This window comes from Accipiter gentilis, chromosome 15 (genome assembly GCF_929443795.1).
Source record: "Accipiter gentilis chromosome 15, bAccGen1.1, whole genome shotgun sequence".
Lineage (NCBI taxonomy): Eukaryota > Metazoa > Chordata > Aves > Accipitriformes > Accipitridae > Astur > Astur gentilis.
This window is the reverse complement of record NC_064894.1, coordinates 25,741,859-25,766,063: the sequence shown is the minus strand read 5'-3', so window position 1 is coordinate 25,766,063 and position 24,205 is coordinate 25,741,859. Positions and strand designations below refer to the sequence as shown.

The 24,205-nt window shown below is 36.9% G+C and overlaps 1 protein-coding gene across 6 annotated transcripts in view; it reads right to left on the bottom strand.

The window, feature by feature from the left end:
- Positions 1-684: 684 nt before the first annotated feature.
- WASF1 (WASP family member 1) overlaps positions 685-24,205 on the bottom strand; it is a 103,442-nt gene continuing 79,921 nt past the window's right edge. For 5 of the 6 annotated variants that reach the window (XM_049818263.1, XM_049818262.1, XM_049818260.1 and 2 more), the window contains 7 exons: positions 18,613-18,747; positions 9,822-9,975; positions 9,013-9,130; positions 8,027-8,199; positions 6,523-6,702; positions 4,513-5,150; positions 685-1,561 (listed from right to left, as the gene is read on the bottom strand). In XM_049818263.1, the coding sequence (XP_049674220.1) occupies positions 1,404-1,561; positions 4,513-5,150; positions 6,523-6,702; positions 8,027-8,199; positions 9,013-9,130; positions 9,822-9,975; positions 18,613-18,747 (1,556 nt within the window). In that variant the 3' untranslated portion in view covers positions 685-1,403. Of the gene's footprint in view, positions 1,562-4,512; positions 5,151-6,522; positions 6,703-8,026; positions 8,200-9,012; positions 9,131-9,821; positions 9,976-18,365; positions 18,464-18,612; positions 18,748-24,205 lie in introns of those variants that run through there. The other variant, XM_049818265.1, reaches the window with a different exon arrangement.

Sequence of the window (24,205 nt, the reverse complement as noted above, 5' to 3'; positions counted from 1 at the left end):
TTTGCCCAGTCCCCAAAATAGCTCATTAACTACATGCCCCTGTAAACCGTTCTGTGGCCGGCAGAACATTTCATGTTCTACCTTCAGAAATCTCATTCTGACTTTCAACACTTGTTTTCCTCTATTACACAGTTCTATCTTCCAGGAATGAGTTGGCAAGGTAAGAGTGTTCTCGCAGTCTCTCACGCTTGCCTTCTCAATAGGCTTTGACTACGTCCTCAGACTTGAAGGAGTTATTCCAGAGAAGGGAAACACAAAAGCCCTGCACAACATGCAATACACCGCTAGAGAGCACTTAAAAAAATGACTTTGCAATATCACCCATGTTCTTTGTCATCTTTCATTAACCATGATTTCAACTGCTGCATCTCCCCTTCTCTTCTCAAGACAACTCTAAATCATATAAGCCACAAGCTCCCAATTTCATATTTTTTTTTTTTTTAAACTAATGGATCACAGTAAGATTTCAGCTTTTTTTTGTAGTTATGCATATAGATATCATTTGATGACACACATTTTCCTGTTTAATAGGGGTCCTTAGATCAGGTGCAGAATATTTATTGTAACTTTGAAGACCACAGATTAAATCTTTGAAATTCAAGGATCCCTCAGGTATACCAGTGAAAAGCAGGCTTCATTGAAAAAGCAACAGCCAGGAACATTTAAAATGAACCATTTATTAAATCAAACTGTTATTTTAACAGTTACATAAGTTACACAGCATGTTTAAGTCAAAAGATTTCACAAGGAAAAAAAAAATTAAATTTTTATTATGCAGGCAAAAATAGTACCACACAATACGTACCTGGGAGGGAAGAAGGGAAGGGGAATCTCTAAACATTCAAATAAGGCCATAATTATTTAAAAACAACAATAAAACAATAATAAAACTCCCCAAAGATCCATTTTCCTTTCAGTGTGTTCAGTGCTGCTAACTATATGTACTTTTAGTGTACAGATGTAATCGAGGCAGTGATATCTTGATAGCTAGTAATGTTTTAAAACACTATCAGAAGTGGAATAAGGCTCATTAGTACATACAGCTGCCCTTGGAATGTCAATCTCAGTTGCCTTCATTAACTTAAAATTCACAAAGTGCACAGTTAAGATATGCCAAAAAATTGAAACCGCTACTCTACCAACAGCTGCCCATGCTTAATACTTAGTGGTCTATTGGAACAAAGTATGTTCTTTCAAAAAAGAAGTGTAAGAAAAGCCACTGAAAACATTTAGTTTCAAAGATGCACTAGGAGCTTTTTGTAAACTGAAAAGTAGAAAAACATGGATTAATTATGTAAAGAAAGAATACAAAAACCACTAGAAATGACCATCAAACTTTCAAAGAACAAGCACCACAATGGACATTAGCATTCGATTTTGCAGTGTACAGCAATGTAATAATTTTACTCTAACCAATCCACTTCATCAAATTCTGAATCGTCTTCCGAATCGCTGTATTCCACAGCAATGCGACGAGAAAGTATAGTAGCAACATCATTCTCAATGCGCTCATGTTTAGCTTCTTGTTCACGTTGCTCTTCAACTTTGCGTAGCTGAATACCTAAAGAACATCAAATCACAAACATGTTACTCTCCTCCTTTATCATTATACACAGTATTTACCTCATGATTCACAAAATGCTTTGCAAGCAGAAATGAAGGCTGAGGACATTGTCCTCCTCAGATGAAAGTTCTCTGTCAAAGTTTTAAAGAGAGGAATGTCAGAATTGCAACGGCAGACTAGATCATCAGTCCTTCCACCATAATATCCTGCTTCTGATTTCTGATTAAAAATACACCCACATTTTTAGTACCATTGTGATTAAGACATTTATATTATTTGCATTTCCAGACACTTTCTGTACTCTCTCTTCATGATTTCAATTAGAAGTTACAGTATCCTAACTATATATATATATAGATATAGATATAGTTATAGTATCCTAACAAGACAGGACTTCTTGTCACCCAGCTTTGATTATGTAATGATCTGGTCTGGGATGAAGTATTACTTAAAGATCAATCAGAAAGGAGAAATAACACATCCCAACAGTATGAGAAAGTTAAATCCAGTAACTTAGTTAAAAACATGACAGAGATTATATATTTTGGTTTTATACCCAAGACACCGTTGTTGCCAACTGACAGGCAACACAAGCACAGGTCCTTAGGTGAGATTTAAGCTGTAGTAACTTGAGCCTTTGTTTCTTGCACAAAACTTGGTCAAAAGCATTTTCAGGAATCACCTGAACTATACCAGCAGGCTCTCCTTTATTAGGTTTTTCCCTGACATTCTCTACTAATGTTCACGCACCACTGCTGTACTCAACTGTTGTTGATACTTCTTCAGATTCAATGATGTTATCAATTCATGTGCATATAGATGCTTCAAAAATATTTTGATTTAGTATTATAGCCTATCTACTGATATTACAGAACCATACAGATTCTGTACTGGGTTGTAGGTGCAGGGGAAAATCAGAACAATGTAGTACTTGAAACATTTGAGAAAGATTAACTATTCAAAGATACCACACAGTCAAACAGCAGCACTCACAGTGCAGTGGGGATTTTTCTGGCCGTAAGCACATAAGCTGAAAGGTACAGCTTGTACATACAGCTCCTTGCTAGATCAGCAGGAAAACATTGCCCTGAACCTCTGCCATTCCCTTGCATCCTGCCAGCTGGCACCTTGCAATGTAAAGACTACTCCACTGCCGTGTTGAGACATGTCAAGATTAGATACTTAACAGCTTTAAGTCTTAAGCAACAATTTCTGAATGTCATTTATCATAGAATCATAGAATGGTTTGGGTTGGAAGGGACCTTAGAGATCATCTAGTTCCAACCCCCCTGCTATGGGCAGGGACACCTTCCACCAGACCAGGTTGCTCCAAGCCCCATCCAACCTGGCCTTGGACACTGCCAGGGATGGGGCAGCCACTATTCCAGCGCCTCACCACCCTCACAGTGAAGAACGTCTTCCTTACATCTGACCTAAATCTACCCTCCTTAAGTTTAAAACTGTTACCCCTTCTCCTATCACTACACTCACTGATGAAGAGTCTCTCCCCATCTTTCCTATAGCCCCCCTTTAGGTACTAGAAGGCTGCTATAAGGTCTCCCCAGAGCCTTCTCTTCTCCAGGCTGAACAGCCCCAACTCTCTCAGCCTATCCTCATAGGAGAGGTGCTCCAGCCCTCTGATCATCTTCGTGGCCTTCCTCTGGACTCGCTCTAACAGATCCATGTCCTTCTTATGTAGGGGACCCCAGAGCTGAGCGCAGTACTGCACGTGGGGTCTCACAAGAACGGAGCAGAGGGGGAGAATCCCCTCCCTCGACCTGCTGGTCACGCTGCTTTTGATGCAGCCCAGGATGCAATTGGCTTTCTGGGCCGCGAGCGCACATTGCTAGGTCATATTCAGTTTTTCATCCACTACTACCCCCAAGTCCTTCCCCGCAGGGCTGCTCTCAATCCGCTCATTGCCCAGCCTGTATTTGTGCTTGGGATTGTCCTGACCCATGTGCAGGACCTTGCGCTTGGCCTTGTTGAACTTCATGAGTTTTGCACAGGCCCACCTCTCAAGCCTGTCAAGTTCCCTCTGGATGGCATCCCTTCCCTCCAGCGTGTCAACCACACCACACAGCTTGGTGTCATCAGCAAACTTGCTAGGGTGCACTCGATCCCACTGTCCATGTCGCCAACAAAGATGTTAAACAGTGCTGGTCCCAATACCGACCCCTGAGGAACGCCACCTGTCACTGATCTCCACTGGGACATCGAGCCGTTGACCACAACTCTGAGTGTGACCATCCAGCCAATTCCTTATCCACCGAGTGGTCCATCTGTCAAATCCATGTCTCTCCAATTTAGAGACAAGGATGTCATGCGGGACAGTGTCAAACGTTTTGCACAAGTCCAGGTTCCTGACGTCAGTTGCTCTTCCCTTATCCACCAATGCTGTAACCCCATCACAGAAGGCCACCAAATTTGTCAGGCACGATCTGCCCTTAGTGAAGCCATGTTGGCTGTCACCAATCACCTCCTTATTCTGATATATGTTGTTGTAATACACTGATACATGATCAAAATTCCAATGCAAATTGATCTGTTCTGCTTTTATGTTAACAGTGTGTGAAAAACAGTGTTTTGGTCTTCTACACAATCTGTAGGTTATCAGAAATAGCTACATTTTCAGGTAAACAGAAATGAAAAGATAAGATCCACAGATCATCTATAAACATATGTACTTTTTTTTTTAAAATCTAACTTCCACAGAGAACCAGTTTTGCCATCCAAAATAAACATCCGAGAAGTGCAATTACAAATTGAAAAAAAATCTGTCTACTTGGCAATGCATACACAGTAAAGAATAGAAAGCAGAAAGAGACTTAAGATGCATACCTCTAAACTAACTTCTTACACATGTAAAATATTCCATCTCTCAAAGCTAATGTGTATTTAGCAAGTTCTGAGACCGTTCTTTTTGCCCCTTAATAGCCAAACATTACCTTTCCGTATTGCTTCCAGCAGAACGCTTCTAGCATCACTGATTACAGGAAGAGTTGAAGGATGGCGTTTGGGTTCAGGAGCAGGAATCACTTGGGATGGTGGAGATGGAGGCATTAGGGGGGCATGAGGGCCAGGGACAATGGTTGTGGGAGGAGGGTGCAGAACAGGAGGAGGGTGAGAAAGGGCTGCAACTGTGACAGGAGAGGAGGGTCGAATGCCAGGAGGAGGCAAGGGAGGAGGTGGGGGTGGTGGAGGAAGTCCCTGTACTTCAGCTTGCGGAGGAACTGGGTGAACTGGTACAGCTTCGCACACTTGGGCAGCTCTAGTGACAGGAGGAGAGGGTTGTGCTAGGGGAGGAGCAATTGGAGGTGGAGCTGGATGTAGGACTCCAGGAGCTATCTGGAGAGGAGCTGGTGGAGGTGGCACAGCCGGGGCTTGCAGAGCCGCTGTGGGAGGGGGTGGGGGAGGTGGGACTGGGGGTGGAGGGGTGGAAGTCATTGCAGCTCTTAATGATGAAGTTGACAAAGCAGATGGAAGAGGCGGCGGCGGTGGAGGAGGAGGAGTGGGGCTCACAAACACCGGTGTTCTGCCTGTTGCTGGTGACTGAGGACGATTTTCTACCAAGCCAGTAGTAGAACTGAAACAACCAATAACAGGACAAAGTTATTAGAGCTGGAGAGTGGAAAAAATAGTAATAGATTCACTTCTGCAACTTAAGAATATTGAACGCTGGGCATTAAACAGCATTACGTACTATAATGATTTCAAGGTATTCATACCTCATATACAAGGAAATCTAATTCTCAGTATGGAGTATGCATCAGTCTTCCAACAGACCTCTGCTCAAATTCGGCTATTAACCAAGTTTATGCTCTTATACAAACCTGCATCTTTATCAGAGGTTTCCTATACTATTATAATTCTCCCCTCCCATCTCTAAGTAAATTGAATTTATTTTTCTGAAGTGAACTAGCGGTTGATTAACTGCTTTGATTCACTGAACTTTAAAAACAAACCAAAATTTTACAAGTGATGAGGACAAGTTACATTTAAAATACATATTTAAGGTTTGATGACAAGATGAGTAAGGCTCAGATCAAAGGTCATCAATTCTATGTACAGAATGGTGTATTTATATGCTAGATACTCATAATAGTGCAATGAATAGGTGAAATGAAGAAAACAAAAGGGAACAGTAAAATTATTTTCCTGAAAGGCCACCAGAGGATTTCTTTCAGCTGGTGTGGAAAATTAATCTGAAGAGCTGTGCATTTCTGTGTATAATCTCCTGAGCACTAAAAAGACATTCTTTTCAAGAGACTAACATCTTGCCGATATAACAACTGTGTCTGAATTAACTGTCCTCTATTCCAAGTTGTAGGTACCTGACCATAAAGTAAGACTTTGGGTATAAAACAACAGGGGAGTTACAACCAGATCCTCACTCTAGAAAATACTTTAAGTATGTATGCAGTTCTGGAAAGGTACAGGGAAATAGAAAACAGAAACACTTGGGGGAAGAACAACAACAACAAAAAAAAGCACTTAAAATTTAGCCAACATGATGAATACATAGTTTTGACAGCTGACTGTCTTACTGCAATATATTCTTCCTTTCATGTAGGCTGAAACACGGCTCAGTTGTACAAATTTCAGATTTCCAAATTTCCAAAATTCCAAAGCTAAATCCTGAGATTCCAACATCTTTCACAGAAATATCTTCCATACAGTTGTCTTGCCATTTAACTCAGAAGGTAACACAGTCACAATACTAATGGCAAGATGAAGCCTGTCTCCACAATGGCACCCTACGGGGTTTAGAAGCTGACCTTTCTCTCCAACTCCTGTGTGGCCCTGCAGCTGCAGACATGTCAGGGCTGTGGGCTGACGTAGTCCCTAGGATGTCTGTACTGTCTAGGCTGCACGGATATAATACTAATGACTATTAGTGGGGTGGTGGAAAACTAAAACTCCCCAATAAATCTGCATGTGGCTTGACTACTTCATACCTAACACAAGGAGGCACAGGTTTCACATCTCCTGCTCCATGCATGGGAGGTGGTGGTGGTGGTTCATGTGGTCTGACCAACACTCGCTCTTCAGCTCTGTTCAGAAGTTCAGACATCTGGCTATAGGGTAATGCAGAAAGCGAATATGATCCATCCATGTGGTCCACATATGCTTGAGATCTGTAGGAAAATAGTGAAAAATGATCCAAAGTAACCTTTAGTAAAAGTACATATTAGTGCCCTCAGCTACTGTTCTATGCTTCAGTTTGATTTCTGACTTCAAGTATCTTCTCTGCACCAATGCTGCATATTGTACTTCATGGCTTTTTAATAATTTATCCCACTTTCCATGCCACTGCTTCTAGCAGCTCAAGGGTTTAATGATTTTGACAGGTATATCAGACAATTTCTACACTATGTGTGTGATCTTAGTGTTTATTAGTCACATTATTTTGAGTTAAGTAAACATAGCAATGCAATCAGAAATACACATATACCAGAGTGTATTATAAAACAGACATTATACTCAGTAATCGTTTCTGCTCCTCAATCCCTATTTATATGCAACCATATTCTTTTATAACATTCACGAAACATCCTCTGATGTTACAATGGTAGAATTTACAACTAAATAATTTAGCTGAACTTCTGTCAGAGGATCTATATTCCAACATATGCGGAGAACTCACTACTTTAAACGTTATAATTAATACTCTTTTACGGTGTGCTTTTGGCCAGCAAAGGATAGGGGAAATATGTAACTATTTTTTGGAGGACAATAAATACTTTATAATTAAAAAAACCTCAATCCCAAAAAACCCCCAAACCTCCTAATATTACTTGTCAGCCCTCTTTCCTATTAGATGTTTCTCGGCTGGCAAAATGGACTTGGTTTCGCACAAACACCAGAAGCGTAAACACAGCAGGTGTTTACCATGTCAAATGGTACTTTTAGCCACCAGCAAAGACGTGCTGTGAAATGAGAATCCAACAGGTTGGATTTTGTAATAGACTATAACCAGAAATGTCAATCAAATCTTGAATTTGCTCAAGAGTAAAGAGAAGCTCAGCGTTCTCATTTGAGTTCCAAGCGGACGTTTGTTCACATCACACCCACCATACAGTCTTGGCAGTGTCTGCTTAAGAAAAATCAAGAGACTGGAATAATAGGGATTTTGTAGGTCAAGGCTGGAATGTAGTGACACACCTGGGTGCAACCTTGCAACAGTGACAGTACACCTTCCTCAAGGAGCAGATGACAACACATCCTCAAGGATACAATGAATTCCAAGGATATAAGCTACTCTTAAAAATAATAAGATAATAACTACTCCTTTAAGGACACACTAAGTATTTTAAAACTGAGTTTTGATTGAGCTAAATCAATGATTTCCAGTGCATTTCAAGAATAGCAGTACCGTCTCATCATTTACCATTTCTCAAGCATGTTCACTATGTAGTATGAATATCTGTACTTCAAGGATAGAAAAAAATAAGAAGAAACCTTGATTCAAAATGTGAAGCTGGGCCATTAGCAACTTCAATGTGCTTATGTAAGAGGTTAGCGTCATCTTCTGCGAGCTCCGGACCTTGGGCTAACTTCTGCCACTCTCTCCGTCTGTCATGAGGTGCCCTTGGCACTTTTTCTGGTTCATGAGGGCGATCTAGATTTTTCTGCTGCAGGAGAGTTGTGCAAACAAAACTGACAACTAAGACAGTGTTTTTAACTAGTTGCATTTAAACATCAGTCACAAAATAATGAAAAACAATCCCAATTCAAGGGCAAGAAAAATTTACTTTCAGTTCAAATATGGTATGTAAACCAAAAAGACTTGTAAAAGGCAGAAACTTCAGTCTAGTGGATAATTAGCTGAATAATACAGAGAAAAATAACTGTGAAGTAGCTTTTCATTCTAAGTCTGAAATGAAATTATGAATCCAACACTTATATTTACTGTCTCCATGTATGAAATATACAGAATAATGGTGAAACAAAAAAGTAGCATTACCTTTGCAAAAGTGTTTAATTTTAAAATATAAACATTCTATTCCTACTGATTTCTTTCTAGTTTAGAGTAAACATATCTATCAGAATGTCATTCAAGCTTTTTCACCTGTGAGATTGTCAGAATTTTGTATTATGAAAGAGCGTTCCAGTGAAAATCTTTATACTTGCTGTATTCCTCCTTTTTTCTCCTTTTTGAGTCATTGCTAGAAGACTTACAAGTTTCTGCAAGCCTGCTGTTCTTTATATTAAGACAGCATGAAAGCCCTAGGCCCTTCTATATTATTTTATTATTATTATTACTATTAAATATTTATTTGTTAAAGTCAATGGAATTGAATAAATACAAATAGTTTTAGTTGAATGAAGATGACTCTGTAAAGTTTGGATTGTTATTAATTGCACAACCAAAAATGTACCATATCTGCAAGCAAACCCTTTCCAGGAAAAAACAGCCAGAAGCTATATAAAGCTAACACATATACCTTCTGCTTCCTCTTTTCTTTTCTTTTGTCCTCGGTGTCCTGCAACATTTTTTCCTTCCACAGATCAAAGAAGTATGAAGGATTGGTATAAAACTTCAAACCCTCTTTTCCATCATCCCTGAAATATAGTGATGCAAACAGGCCATACGATTTATTTGACAACCCATGAATTCAAACATTAAGGCAAAGGAAAGACATATTAAGGAATACCTAGTATCTCAGACCCTGAAATATTTTACTGAAGAGCATTTGAAAGATGAACACTGAACTCCTGTGCCATCATTCTTTACTATCTTTCCTTGTACTCAAGGTCTTGATTTTAGAAAAGTAACTTTAATGCAAGCTGTAGATAAAAGAGTATCATAAATCAGAGAACTCCCATTCCAATGATTCAAATCTTGCTCTTAAAATAATGAGCAAATTTGTGGGGCTCCTCGTGTTCAACTACTGATTCAAACTGACTTTGGGACAGCAAACAAAATTCATTTCATTAAAGACCTTTCTTTCTACATACCTAACTGCTTATTTTCTTCACATCCAAGAGCATTACACAGTTTAACAAATACAGGTAATAAAAATGGCTTTTTCTTACCATTGTTACACTGGGGTAAAATTTGAGTAAAGTGGAGTGAAGTTTTAAGGCTTATAATGTCTTCCGCTGCCTGTATTCCTCCAGCAGCTTCACAGTTTTCTAGTGTGGCTCCTTAAATAATCAAGTGCTATTCAACATGAGCAAGGTGCCTGCATATAGCATCTCTATTACATAAAAGAAGCTAGAAATTGGTTTTGATTAATTGTATTTTACTAACCTGTAAGGGGTGAGAATGTTAAGTGGAGGAGGCTGTTCACAAATGTCATAAGTTTCTTGCAAAGGAATAGGCAGAGTTTTGCGGTCAAACAGCTGTTGATCTTGAATTGTGGAACTCCGGAAAGCTTTCCTCATTGTAATGTCCTGCAGCGACACTGAAAGGGGATATTGCCGTTTAAAAAACCCACCAAAGATAGTTTATTTGGATTAATCTGGAATTGCTTAATGCTGGTTAGAATATAAATATTAAGCATTACTCCCAGTATTTTATGTGTTTTACAGCAATTATAAATTCATCTAGCACTACTACCATGGGAAGATATTGTCAGACTATGTGAAAAACATGCTTGTAACGTTCTAGCACATTATTCTCTATTTAGCTTCACAAGAAATTTTTACTCACCTGGATAGATAGCAGAACTCTGTCTCTCCAAAGTAGTTCAAGCAGATTGCTTACTGTAGCTATAAAATATTATTCTTTAGTTCAGAAGTACCTAATAACATTTAACCACTGCATTTCACAATCCTTTTGGTACTGAAAAATGACTCTCTTAACTTGAGGTACAGGTTTTTACCTTTATACTATCAGCAAGCCAAACTTTGCATGCCTTGCATGTAGGTATGGTTCCACTGGAGACCCACTGAGATGCCAAACCAGCACATCACTTATGCTACTGATATCAGTGAGTTTTAATGGGAGGTGATACTATGTTCCAACACATGAAACTACTCAAATGTTGTTTTTTAATCAGACTGTTTAATCGAGATGAGACTTCTCTGCTTAATTTAGGTGAGACACCTTGAGGTTTTAAGCACAGTAGTCAGGGATAATCAATTATCTTTATGTAAGATTCGGAGGAAAACAACAGTAGGTGAATGCAATAGATTAAACAGTGATTTGAGATATACTGACTCACTGCTGTTAAAGCCCATGTAATCTTTTTCTATTTCACAATCATTAAAATTTAGAAAAAGATTAATGGAAAAGTGACCAGAACTGATGAAACTTGCACTTTTAATTCTGGAAACAGCCTACCTCTTCAGTCTCATGTTTTTCTCCTTCCCTGATCTTCAGTTACTACATCTGTGAAGTCCAGGTGTGTCTCAAGACTAACTTTGCAGCCAGCATTAGACTTCCACCAGATAAAGAAGCAGCCCTTTTCATTGGTTTGGGCGCTTTTTTTTTTTTTTTTTAAATCACAAACAATACTGAAAACAGTTTTAAGACATACTAGCAAAGAGAGTATTTTCAGCACATGTATTTTACCTATAAATAATTATGTTTATTTTATACAAACAGGTTGATAGTAGTGCCCCTTTACTCAAGATGAGAGGACACCTCCACTTCCATGTCACAAGGGCCTTTGGCAACAATTTTTTAAGAGTGCATCTTTTTAAGCTGAAAGCTGCATTTTACTCTGGCTACTGTAACACATACAAGCGTACACATACGTATGTGAACGAACACACACACACAGAGCTGGATTTCTATTGTATGATCGCAAAGGGGCAGAAGTCAGGATTTTCTTCAGAGGGCTTGCAATTCCTAGAATGTTCTATCTTCTTACCTAAGCATATTGGCAACATCCTTTGTGAGGCTAAAGATGGGATTTATTTGATTTTCAGTTTGGCTTTTGAAGTTTATAACAGTTGGCAAGGTTGTGTGTTCCTGGAGAAGTTTCCTCCTTTTTACCCTTAGGTTCTACTTCATTACAGTGTCTTTTATTCTTTTTAATACCTTTAATTAGCTGCTCAGAAGCCTTTTAAAGTATGTGAAAGCAGTATTATAATGTATGAATATCAGCTAGGAGTCTCAACTTCTGCAGGCATTTTTGCACTCATAAAAACCCATATATATTTTGTACCTGTCATGAAGTACAGGTTGTTATTTGCTGGCAAAAGTTCACAGTTGGAAGAACTGGGGTTCACCTCATCTAAACCCCTAGTCTTAGATTCTTTTATACTTCAGCTGCTTTTCCTTTGGGTTGTTGGTTTTACAAATGTCACCAAATGTACTTGTTCAGAGTTTCTTGGCAATCCTGCAAGTCTTTAAACTGTCTGTCACTTACTGGAGACTATGCCAACAAAAACAAAAGTTAGTATACTTCTCGTTGAACCTGTGTCCATTCTGAAGGCAATGAACTAAATTAATTTATTGTAATAAATAAAGACAGTTCTTTGTTTAAATATTAAAATGCTCATAGAGTATGTGACACATACTCTGTTCTATAAACTCTTTATTATCATTCCTTGATCTCTTCAGTGAGCAAATGCAGCCGGTCTAATTGATAATCTCCATTTTCTTGTTTAAATATCCACTTTTAAAAAACAGGTAAAAGGGGATAACACACCTGAGGATAATCAGTCTCCAACAATAAGCATAGATTACTTTCTCTTTAAAACTAAGCTACATAGCAAAGGTCTTCATAGAAAACATACGCTGTGGAATTTCAAACAGCTAACAGCATTTCCTGCACTGATATCCAATGACCGGCATTCATGGAAAAGCGTGCCATTATTCAAAACAACTGACTACATTACAGCAACATTACTAAGGAAATGAATGGACGTGGCACACAAAGTACTGAGAAGCACGACACCGTTATAACTCGCCTACAGACAGAGATCAGGTAAATCCCATGTGGCAAGCACAGCGTAATCCTGGGCTGTGCACAGTTTGGCTTACAACACCATTTGTTTAGCTTGCCAGCTGGCTAAGAAACAGAAGCCCTGCGTGGTTTGCCACCTCAGGGGGGACAGTACGTGAAAACCTGGCTGGTCATCCAGCCACTTAGCTTTGGCTGATTGACAAACTGGCACAGCAAGAGGACAGGTCAAGCAAATTGGATGTATGAATTCAGGTGTGAGAAGAGACGAGACACTGAAGGAGGAGTTGGAAATGATGCAGGTATTTGACTTGATGCTGATAAATTTAAGTTTCCAGTTGCCTAATTCCTAACCTTCGTATAACCCAAGATCACAAATTTCATATGGATACATTTTCCTGAAAGTCCATCTGCTGCAACACTTGTTTATTGCAATGAACAAAAAATGGGCTCTTACATAATTTCCTTAAATGTTGAGATGTTCACAATTTAAGTTAAACATTCATTCAACAATCTGAACAAATGCCAGTTTATCTGTAGTGTGTCTGTTGTTTGGGTTGTACGAAAAAACCTATTGTATGAGCCAGTCTAACCTTCTGTGCACGACAATATTTTCCACATAATTGAAATTTATCTCTGTCAGAAAGCTAAGCTACCAGTCTTCTGTACATTTGCCTTTGAAAAAGAGATGCCAGTCCATTTTTATTTGTAATCAACAATGAACTAGGAAAAAGAAAAGGTATTTAAACTGCACTCTAGTAAGATACAATAACTGGATTTTCTTTTAGGCTGAACTACAAATTAAATAAAAGAACACATCACTAATATATATCCATAATAACGTTTTACCTCTTGTTAAGCATCTCATTAAACTGCAATCCTCACTTCGTAGTAAAGGTCAGGTGAGGAGCATATGAGCGTATTGACAGAAAGTAGCTACTTTTACATTTCAAAGACATTAAATATTAACATTTTATTTAAGCTCACTAGAAGAAAAAAACGCTGTTACTAGATTTTTTAAAGTCTTTTAAACTTACTCCAATGTACAATTTATGATGAGGTTCTAGGCCAAAAAATGCCATTCTCCTAAAGGTGGTAAATAAATAAATAAATTATATTCCTTTTAAAAGCTTGTGCTCTTAACACTTTCTGCAGAATTTCATCCTGACAGCTTTTAAGACCATGAACTCTTGAATGCCACAGCTATGACTCCTTGAAGAACTGAATGACTATGGGAAATTACATACAAATCAATGAACTCACTTGCCCACAATTCCCTTTCTCTGTTCAAAATCTTACCCAGTGATATGAAAAGTGCAGGGAAGAAAGAATGACAATATCAAATGAATAACTTAGTAATTAGATTCCACTTAAAGGTTAAAAATTCTCTTCAGATAAAGATTTGTGTGATTCAGTTCCTAAACATGCTGCCATCCCAAAGTCTGATTTCTATTTCATATATATATTTTTTAATGATTATCCATTACAACAATGCCTAGAATCGTACACATATTAGGTTTCTCTGCCATCAGAATACTTCTGATGTCACTGCAGGTTTAATAGTTGCTAAGCAGAGAGACTACTTCTGCAGAACAGAAACTACTCTCCTTTGGGCTTGTCCCCAACACAAGAAATAAAAATTTTCTGAAATACTGATTTTAAAAAAATCCATAAAAGCTCAAGCACTCTTTGGATGGAGAATGTATGTAGCTTCACTACTATGTAAACAAAGAGAAAGTGTAAATGTTAGAGCAGTTGTTTCAAGAGGACTCAGAAGCTGTTTTAAATGCAGCGTGTCGAACCAGGGAGCCCCGAGCAGCCTGTTAGGGAAGATGTGAATCACCCAGCTGCATCAAGCAGTGAATCTGCTGGTGAGTCTCAACAAAACTGCCACATTATTTACCAAACAACATTTTGTCCAGATCCCTCTTTTTATATACAAAATACAAATTATACAATATCACAGCTTTACCACTGAACTATTAAGCCTTGGACACACTAATTTAAAACTGATTTACTTAATAAATAATCCATAAATTGAATCAAGGGCTAAGAAAATTGGAGAAAAAGCATGGAGAACAGTTGGAGCTCAGCCCATCTGCACAGATCTTTGAGAGAGAGGCACACTCAAATCCAACTTTCATTAAGTGGAGATGTGCCAGGAAAAGTGACCTGCTATTCAATTTAATTTAACAGTCTTTTTCTTTATTTGACTTTGGGAGTAAAAATTCTTATGAATGAATTAACAGTAGTGTTATTCTTCACATTAACATATTACACATGGAGGTCATGACCCGATTTTCATGTGGTCCCTGTTCTTAACTTTGATTACATTTATACTCAAGTCACCAAATTCCTCTTCAGAGGCTAGACACAGTAAGCTGCCCCTTAAAATGGGATTTACTACCCTTTCCTTCTGAGTCTCACAATGGGCTGAGCATCCTGATTTGAAAGTTGACTGAGTCTCCCATTTTCAGAAGTATACAGAACACAATTAGCTGTCAAGCTTTTTAGGTTTCTCCCCACCAGATGGTATCTCTTTTGCCTATAGCAAAACGTCAAATCTCTCTTTAGCATTAACCCAGCAAACTTCTAAACTACTATCCCTTTTATGACAGGGCAGTATTTCTAGAATGTTTAGAAAAAAACACAAGCACATGTATTCAAAGCCAGAATCCTACTGAAATACAATTCAGAACATTGATTCCTTTCCTCAAGTATGCCAGGCTGCTCACCCGTAGCACTTCAGCCACCAAGTTTTTTAAGCTGCTTATCACAGTTGTAACAGATATGCCGTAGAAATCAAAATTTGATACACTGCCTTTGAGATTAAAATCCTCTCCAGTTTGAGATTTAAATAGAATTAGGCAGTTCATATTAAAGAAACATTAAATTAATACCAAAATATACAGATAAAGTCTTAGTTTATGAATTCTCTTTCAGTCATGATACCATTTATCTGAGTGATACACAACTGTGTTCTAATACTTCATTACATTGTACATCAGAGCTGTACTGTGTATCCACATTTCAAAAAAGAACAACATAAAAGCTAAAATGCTTTTAAAAATTGTCAGATTTCTACAGATATGAAATTATTTACTTGTAGCAGTACTTCAAGCTTAATGGCATAAATAAATTCACAAAAATGTGGTAGATTAACAAAATCTATTGTTATATTTATAGAATTTGCATATATATGGAGAGAGTTAGAAATGTTATTTATAAAGTAAATACTGAAATTAAAAATGGTTGCAAAGAAACTATACTCTTAAGGTTTATTTTCTAACTTATGAGGATATCTTACATTGCAGTGCTACTGAAACCATCAACCTTAGTTCACCTCCATAGCAAGAATGTGTTTTTCCAGTCCCCAAAAGACCCCAGATATGATAACTCTTGAATAAATATAGGCTAGCTTCCCACACAATTGAAATGAAGTTCAGTTTACTGAAGGAAAGCAGAGGATTTCTTTTCACGTGTATGCAAGTTTAGTATCTCTTCTGAAGGGGAAAAAACACATGTATGTAAAAAGAATGTAAAAAAATCGATTACAATATGAAATTAATAATTATGAGAAATCAAGAATTTGAAAACAGTGTAGTAATTCAAACCAAACCAAGTTCATAGCACTACTTCTATGACAGAAAGATTCTGCACCAGAAGTTAGTTCCTTCAGGATACAATCCTAAGCTTGCTTTCCTTTGGTTTTATTCTTTCACAGAGATATTGCAATAATTCAAAATGAGAAAACACACCGACTATTAAAAAAATTCAGAGCTTTTTATTACTTTGACTCTACCAGAAACATCTTGTCAAGTATGTTCAACACCTCGTTCAATGAATCTGACTTGGGCCATTTTCGTTCATGCCACTTAGCTTTAAATGAACCTTAATTTCTTCCTCTTGTGTAATAGCATGGGCCCAAAGGAACACATTAAATTTTCTATTACTGCCTCCTGGCAAAGAACTAGCAAATGAGACTCATTTTACAAGTATAGCCCACTTTACACATGCTGTTAGCTGAGTACTGAAATTTGCTTAATTCTTGCATAGAGGGTTAAGAAAGGTAAATCCAAATGTTTACCCACACCTTCATGCGTTAACATCCTCCAGCTATTTTAGCCCAGATCAGGATTAAAATGAAACTATTTGTGAGGAATTTCTGAATTTCAAGCCCAAAACAGGATACTGAAGGAGAAAAGTTTCCTGATCCCTAATTTTTGAGGAAATATGGTATCAAATTTCCTCTCATCTCCTTTGTCCTCATCTGGTGACTCATTCTGGGCAGACGTTTGTGAATAAGGAACACTGGGTATGGCTCAAGGACTGGATATTCTTAGGTTAATAAAAATAGACATTTAATAGTTCCTGACACAGGACTGCATGTGTTCCTCTGAAGTACTAGCAGTCACTGCTATTCTATGGCATGAGAGACAAATCCAGGGTATCAGATTTGGGTCACACTTAGCCACTCTGGACTTGATCAAGTAGACCTCTTTTCAGTCCTGTTTTCTTTAATTGCAGTGTCTGTCCCTTTCTTTAGCGATACAGTTTAGCAAATGCTGCAGTATGCATAGTACTGTGAAAAGTTATTGATCTGGTGCATTTGGGACTACATACTATTTAAAAGTATTTCTAGCAATTCTCTAACATCAAATAGTTATGAACATTTAGCAATGAAACCTACAGCCAAACTTGTCAAAGGCCATTTACACAGGAAAGTACAATTTCCATCTTGCTATCCTGTAACATCCTTAGATGCTTTAACTCAATGACTTAAAATGGTCTCTCCATTTTCCTGACGTGTGAACGGTTGCCGTATTAGATATGCCATATCAATACACATCCCACTCGGATTTAAACCAAACACTAGGTTGCCAAGGGTAAACGTAGAAATGACATTTAACACTCTGGAGTATTACAGCTCTTACAAGATTACAATTGCTGACAATTTGTTACTCTACACAGAAAGGATTTTTGTCATTATCCAATCATAGTAAACATTGTATTTTATTGGAAGAAGACGTATATGTGTATGATGTATGCTCAGTTGTCAAGAGACTTGGAAAATCCCATTAATGTAAGAATTCCCTTAGGCAAGTCATGACGTTGTGGAAAATCGGCTACTAGCTGTGAACAGCTGTCATTTGAAACCTGCTCTAAAATTAATGTAATGCAAAATACAGAATGAAAACTTCCTTAGCTTAAGTTTTCTATTAGTGAAATTTCAACATTAGTAGCTAAAGACAGCCTGAAGACCATGTTCCTGGTTTGACACTTCATTTTTCCTGAATGACACACAGCTGTTATACCTAGACATTCAGAACTGAAACAGCTTTCTATACTTTGAAATTGGATCCCACAAACAATCTGAAGTTATTTTTCATGATAGGATGTTGCTCTACTTTCTAGGTCTTAGCTATATAGTCTAGAACACCCTAAAACTGTTTGGGGTTACGAGACCTTTCATAGTTCCACCTGTAACCAACAGATATGCAAGAAGGCAAAAAAGCTTCACGGCATTTACATATTAGGTGGTCTATGTTACTGTAGTCATCACAAAGCCTATGCATCATTTAAATTCCATACAAATTCTATCTTATAGGCGTGAGCCATACCTTATTGACTTTTGGAAATACTTGTTTTCTCAGTGCTAACCATTATTTATAGCACTGAAAGCTATTTAGGAAGAATCCAAGGGGATATATAGTGTCAATAAAGGAAGCTATAGAACTGTAATTTCATAGAAAAAGTAAGATGGTAACAAGTTAAATGCAAAAACCCTACTTGGACAAATGGTTATGATCTCATGGGAATTTAGTAGGAAGGTTAAAAAAAAAAAAAAGAGTAAAGACTTATCTCCAAGCATTAACATAATATTACATATTATTAATATTATTAACACTAATACATAACACTACTGAAGTGACACATACTCCTGTAGCAGTTTCTATGTAAATTCATTGGTAACAGTACTGTTCAGTAACCATGAAAATGTTGAGCTCAGAAAGCTGCACAAGGCTGTGAAAGAAACCTGTAGCAGAAATAGAAATGGACCTCTTTCTCATGATGCTTTGCTCTGTGTTCTTATAAATATGATTTAAACTATTATTATTTCCATTTCACTTATCAGTGGTGTCTGAGTGACAAAATAAGAAATCTTCAATCCAGGAGTTAACTTACATTCCTCTTCCTTTGGATCGAGTTGTGTAACACTGACAGATAAGCGATCTACACGTTCTTGTAAGGAGTTGACTCTAAATGAGAAACTGTGTGCTTCATTGAAAAGTTCACCAAATATATCTTCAGCATATTTACCTGAAATATGAAAAAAATAAAAAAAAATAAAAATCAAGCATACCACAAGACAGCCAAATGAGTTTGCCTTGAAAAAGATTTCTATTTTAAGTAAATCTAAGATGCACGAGTATCACTTGTAACAACCTGTACTTACTGAGCCCATTAAAAATGCTTCAGAAAAGTAAATAAGAGTTAAATAAATAATTTGTAATTTATTTATCAGAAATGAAATTATTTAATACATTACAGGCCAGATATTCAGCTGGTATAAATTAATTTAACTATGCTGATATTCAAGAAACTAGACTGATTAGTTTCTTGGATATGTATAAAAGGATGATTTCCAGCACCTGAAGCTGCTCCTGTATAAGCAATAACTAATCTTTACAAGTGAAATTTATCTCAACATTTCTCAAAATGAAGCACAGCTTCCACTCCTACTGTACAGAGTACCTGCCAAAACAGAAGATCAGATATTTACATCTAGGTTAATTAGAACCAGCCCATTCAAAAAACCACACACTAAAATAATAAATCCTACTTTGAAGGATTAAAATTCTAGTAACTGACCAATTTATAGTCTGAAGTAAAAGAAGAATCTCCTTTGTTCACTTCAATGGCCATCACACATTCAGCCCAAAAGAGCAGGAGATTCAAATATCATGAGAAAAGGATCCGTAATAAGTTTCTTTTCTACAGAGTACTCCATATAGTGCTTCTAATGCCCCCCTACAACTTGAGTAGTCTGCCAATGCCACTGAAAAAACCCACCAGACTGCCTAGCAAAATTTGTAGCCACATTGCTAAAATACCACTTGATAGCTTTTAAAACTTTCTACCATACCGTGCATATGTAATTTGTGTACTGTTTGTGCACTTATATTGGGTTTGGAAGTATAAATCTCACATATTTCTAACTGCCTGGTCCGCACACAAGTTCTGACAGGTACCAAAGAAAAGGATAGTTATGAGAATTTTGCCTTTGGTGAACAATACATCTTGAAGTATACATAAAAATGAGGACATTTTTAAAAAACACACATCAAAAGGACAAAAATTCAATCCCTACAGGTGCTGTGGAATCTACTTAAAGATACTATGGAGTAAGCACAAGGCTGGTGCATACCATTTATTAAGACTTAGGTAATAGCAATAGAAAACCAGCATGACTATAAACAACAAAATATAAAACGGGGTAATAGGAGAAATGTACAGATGAAGAAAATAGAAAGGATCATAAATTCTGGCATATTCAACATAAACCCCCAAAACTAGCCTGAGGAACAACTAGCAAACTAGTAATAAATAATCCTTCAAATACGTGAGGAGCAAGAAAGCCTTCCACGGAGTCTGTAGAGCCAGCTGGTAATGAAGGTATAAAGGAGTACTCAGAGAAGAGAAGAACCCTGTGGACAAGCTAATTTAACACTTTCCACTGGTGTTCAGTGAAAGGAACTGGCGAGACCCTCCTGCCAGAACTCTCTGTGGGAGGCTCAAAGAAACTGAAGGGACTATGTAAAAATTACTAAACTAAATTGACAAAATGACCCCTAAAATATTAGTAACAATTTGTAAGTCTCCTTAATACACACTGAAAGGTGGCAAGTACAACAGTAAGGTTCAAAAATTTTTTCATGGATCATCTTGAGAGCTACAAGCCTGTAAGCCCGACATCCAGACAAGTTAGTACAAATCACTATGAAGAACTGAATTAGTAGACACCTGGATGACTTGTTAGAGAAGAGACAACAAAGCTTTTTAAAGTGAAATCTCTGAAGGGTTTATAGGCACACGGATGGAGACTATGATCTAGTTAGATATCCAAGAGAGTTTTGAAAATCCTTAATCAAAGCTTTTTAGGAAAACTTAACAGATGGGGCATAATAAAGAAGCGACATGGCACAGATAAATAATTCCCCAAAAGGTACAAAACAGGAGTAAATCACCGGACTTCACAGTTGAGAAAGGTGAGTTTTCATAGGTTTCTGTACTGGACCTATGCTATTCAAGATACCCGTAAATGACTTGGAAAAAAAAGGAGATTAAAGTTTGCCAACGATACTAAGTAATGGAAAAGAAACACACTGACCACTAGTAAACACACAAACCCCAGCTGGTCGAAGAGGCTTCCTCGCTGGAAAGAGTTGGAGGCTGGGAGGTTAGTGGGAGCATAGTACATGCTTGCCTTGCTCTCATTCTTGGAGCATCTGCTATTAGCCACAGTGAGAAGCAGATCAAAGGTGCAGCCATTCTTAGAATCTTTGTCTTTAAGTACCAGCCCACAGTAAAATAGAGATGGAAAGTTAGTAAAGTCTACTTAGCTGGCAACTCATCTAACATAAGACTTTCTGATATATGTCTTGAAACTCTGAAAAATTTAAGTTCTTTAACCTGTATCTGAAGCAAGAGAAATTACTTAAAAATGTGATCCACTAAGAGCAAGATTACTAAACTTTTAATACACATTTACTACAAATTTAATGTATTTCAGATAATATATTCAGATATCTTGTTCATTTTAATTAGACAATTCATGTAATATTCAGAGACATGCGAATTAGCATTAAAATCAAGTGTAAAATGTCACGTATAGAATAAAAAGTAAATTGCAGGGGTCCCAAATCCAGTAACTTCCCTTTTATAGGTGTATTTTAAGGCTACAGATTGTTTTATCTATATAATTTCATCAGGCTTACAATTCATCTATCTCATTAATGAGCTCCAATTGCAAATAATCTGTCTCAAAAATCTTTTCATTATCTTGCATACAGCCACAAACATATTGCAAGGAATAATTTGCCTATGTTTATGAACACTAATCCTCAAATGGGAAATACATTAAAAACAACCTGTCGTGTTTGAAGTGGTATGCCAACCATAATGTCTCTACCTACATGCCCGTTGGCAGCCTCTTTATTTAGCCTGAAGTATATTTAACTAATGCTTTTTCAAGCAAAGCAAAACGTTTGCTTCTAGTGAAATGTACAACTTCGTTCAAAAGAATACTGTATGTGAATGTATATATGTATACAACATTTATAAACCAGTATTTGTTTATGTTGCTGCTCTGTGTGTATTCTATAGGAATATATCTTCAATTTGAATGGATTACAAAAGATAACGACTACAGGTGATAACACTGAACAAAGTGTCACAAACTCAAATAAGTAAAAAAAAAAGTATGATAAAAAATACATTAGTAAACAAAGCTGATCTCACTCTACTTAATTTATGGGTAATGTGTTAGAAGAGTAAGGAATCAAAATTAATTCCGTTACATAGAATGGATATTCCAAAGTATTATTAACATTTCAGAAAATTTACATCATTATAGGACTGCTTGATGAAAAACTCTACTCCTTTCATGCAGTACAATAAAGCGAATGACAGCTGACTATGACAATTAAAATAATAATGCCCTAGGATCTTGGTCACAGCTGGATACATAATACGAGCTTAGAAAGACCAGTGATCTTTGTTTGCTTATTAAATAACAATATAGACTTCTGTAAATAAATTATTTTAACATCTGTGAAAAGCTTATTTTACTGTATTTGCAAAACTTGCAAAATTGACCAGAAATATACAAAAATTTGTCATTTTCAAAAGACAAGCCATATTCCTCCAATATTACTAGCTGTTGTCTCAGTCCATCATACTGGCATTTATTTTTATTAACAGACCACAAGTTTTTTTCATTTAAATAAGAGGAAACATTATTATTTATTTTTAATTAAGGAATGTATTATTCACCTCATTATTCTTTTCACAAGTTTTGTCTTGTCTCAGAGGGCTCTACTCACAATTAACCCTTCAGTAAGAAAGGGATACAGGAATGCAGCTCCCTCTGGTGTCAGTCAATATCACTTTTTGTGACAGTGAAATAAAATGTCTTGGAAGCAATGTGTTGTCCTTCCTCCCCTAAGAATGTGCATGTATTTTGATAGCCTTTTTTGAACAATTATTTTCCTGACATTTAAAACAGACTTACAAGCTGAAAATAGAATACTAGTAGCTACTAGCTGAAAATCGAATAAAAATAATACTGCTCACTGCCTTCCTCATTTTTTTTAAATTAAGACCACCAAAACATGTATCATCCACTCCTGTTCATTACCATGGCAGCAAGTGTACAATGGCTTATAAAATCTGAAAAAACAACTGATCAGTTTTACAAGTCTCCTCTTTCACCATTTGTTTCTCTTAAATTGTTTTATCTCCTAATTTCCCCCCATAATTTCTTAAATATTTGTCGAGCATTGGCTTCCAAGCACAAATGAATAATTTCTAACTATGCAATACACTAACATGAGAGGATACTAAGGTAAAAGAAAGGTTATTTTTGTCTTGTTCTGGGGGACTGGGTACGTATCGGATACGGAAGTCAACTACAATCACCATGTAAGGTGAACCTGAAGCTTATTTCGGGCTAATTAAACAAAGCATGGCAAAGAGTTGTCTTACAAGTCTTATATATTGTGTTGTACAAATTGCTAGAACCATGCTAACATGCTGCAAGATCAGGGTATAAATTAGCAGTCCCCTCAATACTCCAGTCTTTAAATTCACCTGAAGTACGCATTCTCTGTGCTGTATCCAGTAGCAAACCTTAAGGAAAGGGCATTTAAATTAATCATTTTACAACAGTAGATCAGTTACCAGCAGATTTAGTTACAGGCTCTCAGACAAGGAGTGGGACACAGGTCCTGAAGCAGGACTTGTGGAAGAAGCCACTTCTTTACTACCCTTTTGCATTTTTAAAGAAAAAGAGTTCCAAACTATTCAACTGCATCTAAACCTGAAACAGCACCCTCCATATTGATTATGGCATCAGCAGACTCTAGGAACCATGGTTTAAATTTTAAGTAGCTATCTGGATAAATAAATTGAGCACCTAAAGTGCTCAATGCCATAAACCAGCATCATTTGCTGGAAATTGAAGAGGATGACTGGTAAATCTCAAGCCAATGCAAGATGCATCAAGCAGGACAATCAGAATGAGGCAGTTGTCCAATGTTGCCAAAAGTATTAATCTTAACTAACTTTGCCTTAACTAATCTGTCAAATTTCTGGAGTTCAGCGGGGAGGGGGGCTTAACATGTACACAAACAAAATCTAATCCAACATACTTATCACTGAATTAAATTATAAAAATGTTTAATATATTAAATATGCCATGACATTATTAAATGCAATGTATAATGAGGTGTTATATAATGAAATTTAATATTATTAAACATTATTTAAATATTAAAATAGTAAATAAGTTGATATATTGAAATATACAAACCTCAAAATATTACAGTTTAAAAATATAGGTTTAGCAATTTGATTTTTTTTAAAAGATGTAGAAACTGATAAAACATCAGAAAGAATAAGCTAAGAATTCAGTCTGTTATCCACCTATACGCTATCATTCCTTGGTTTCTGTTATTTCAATCCCATTCATACACTAAACATTTTTGCCCTAAAAAAA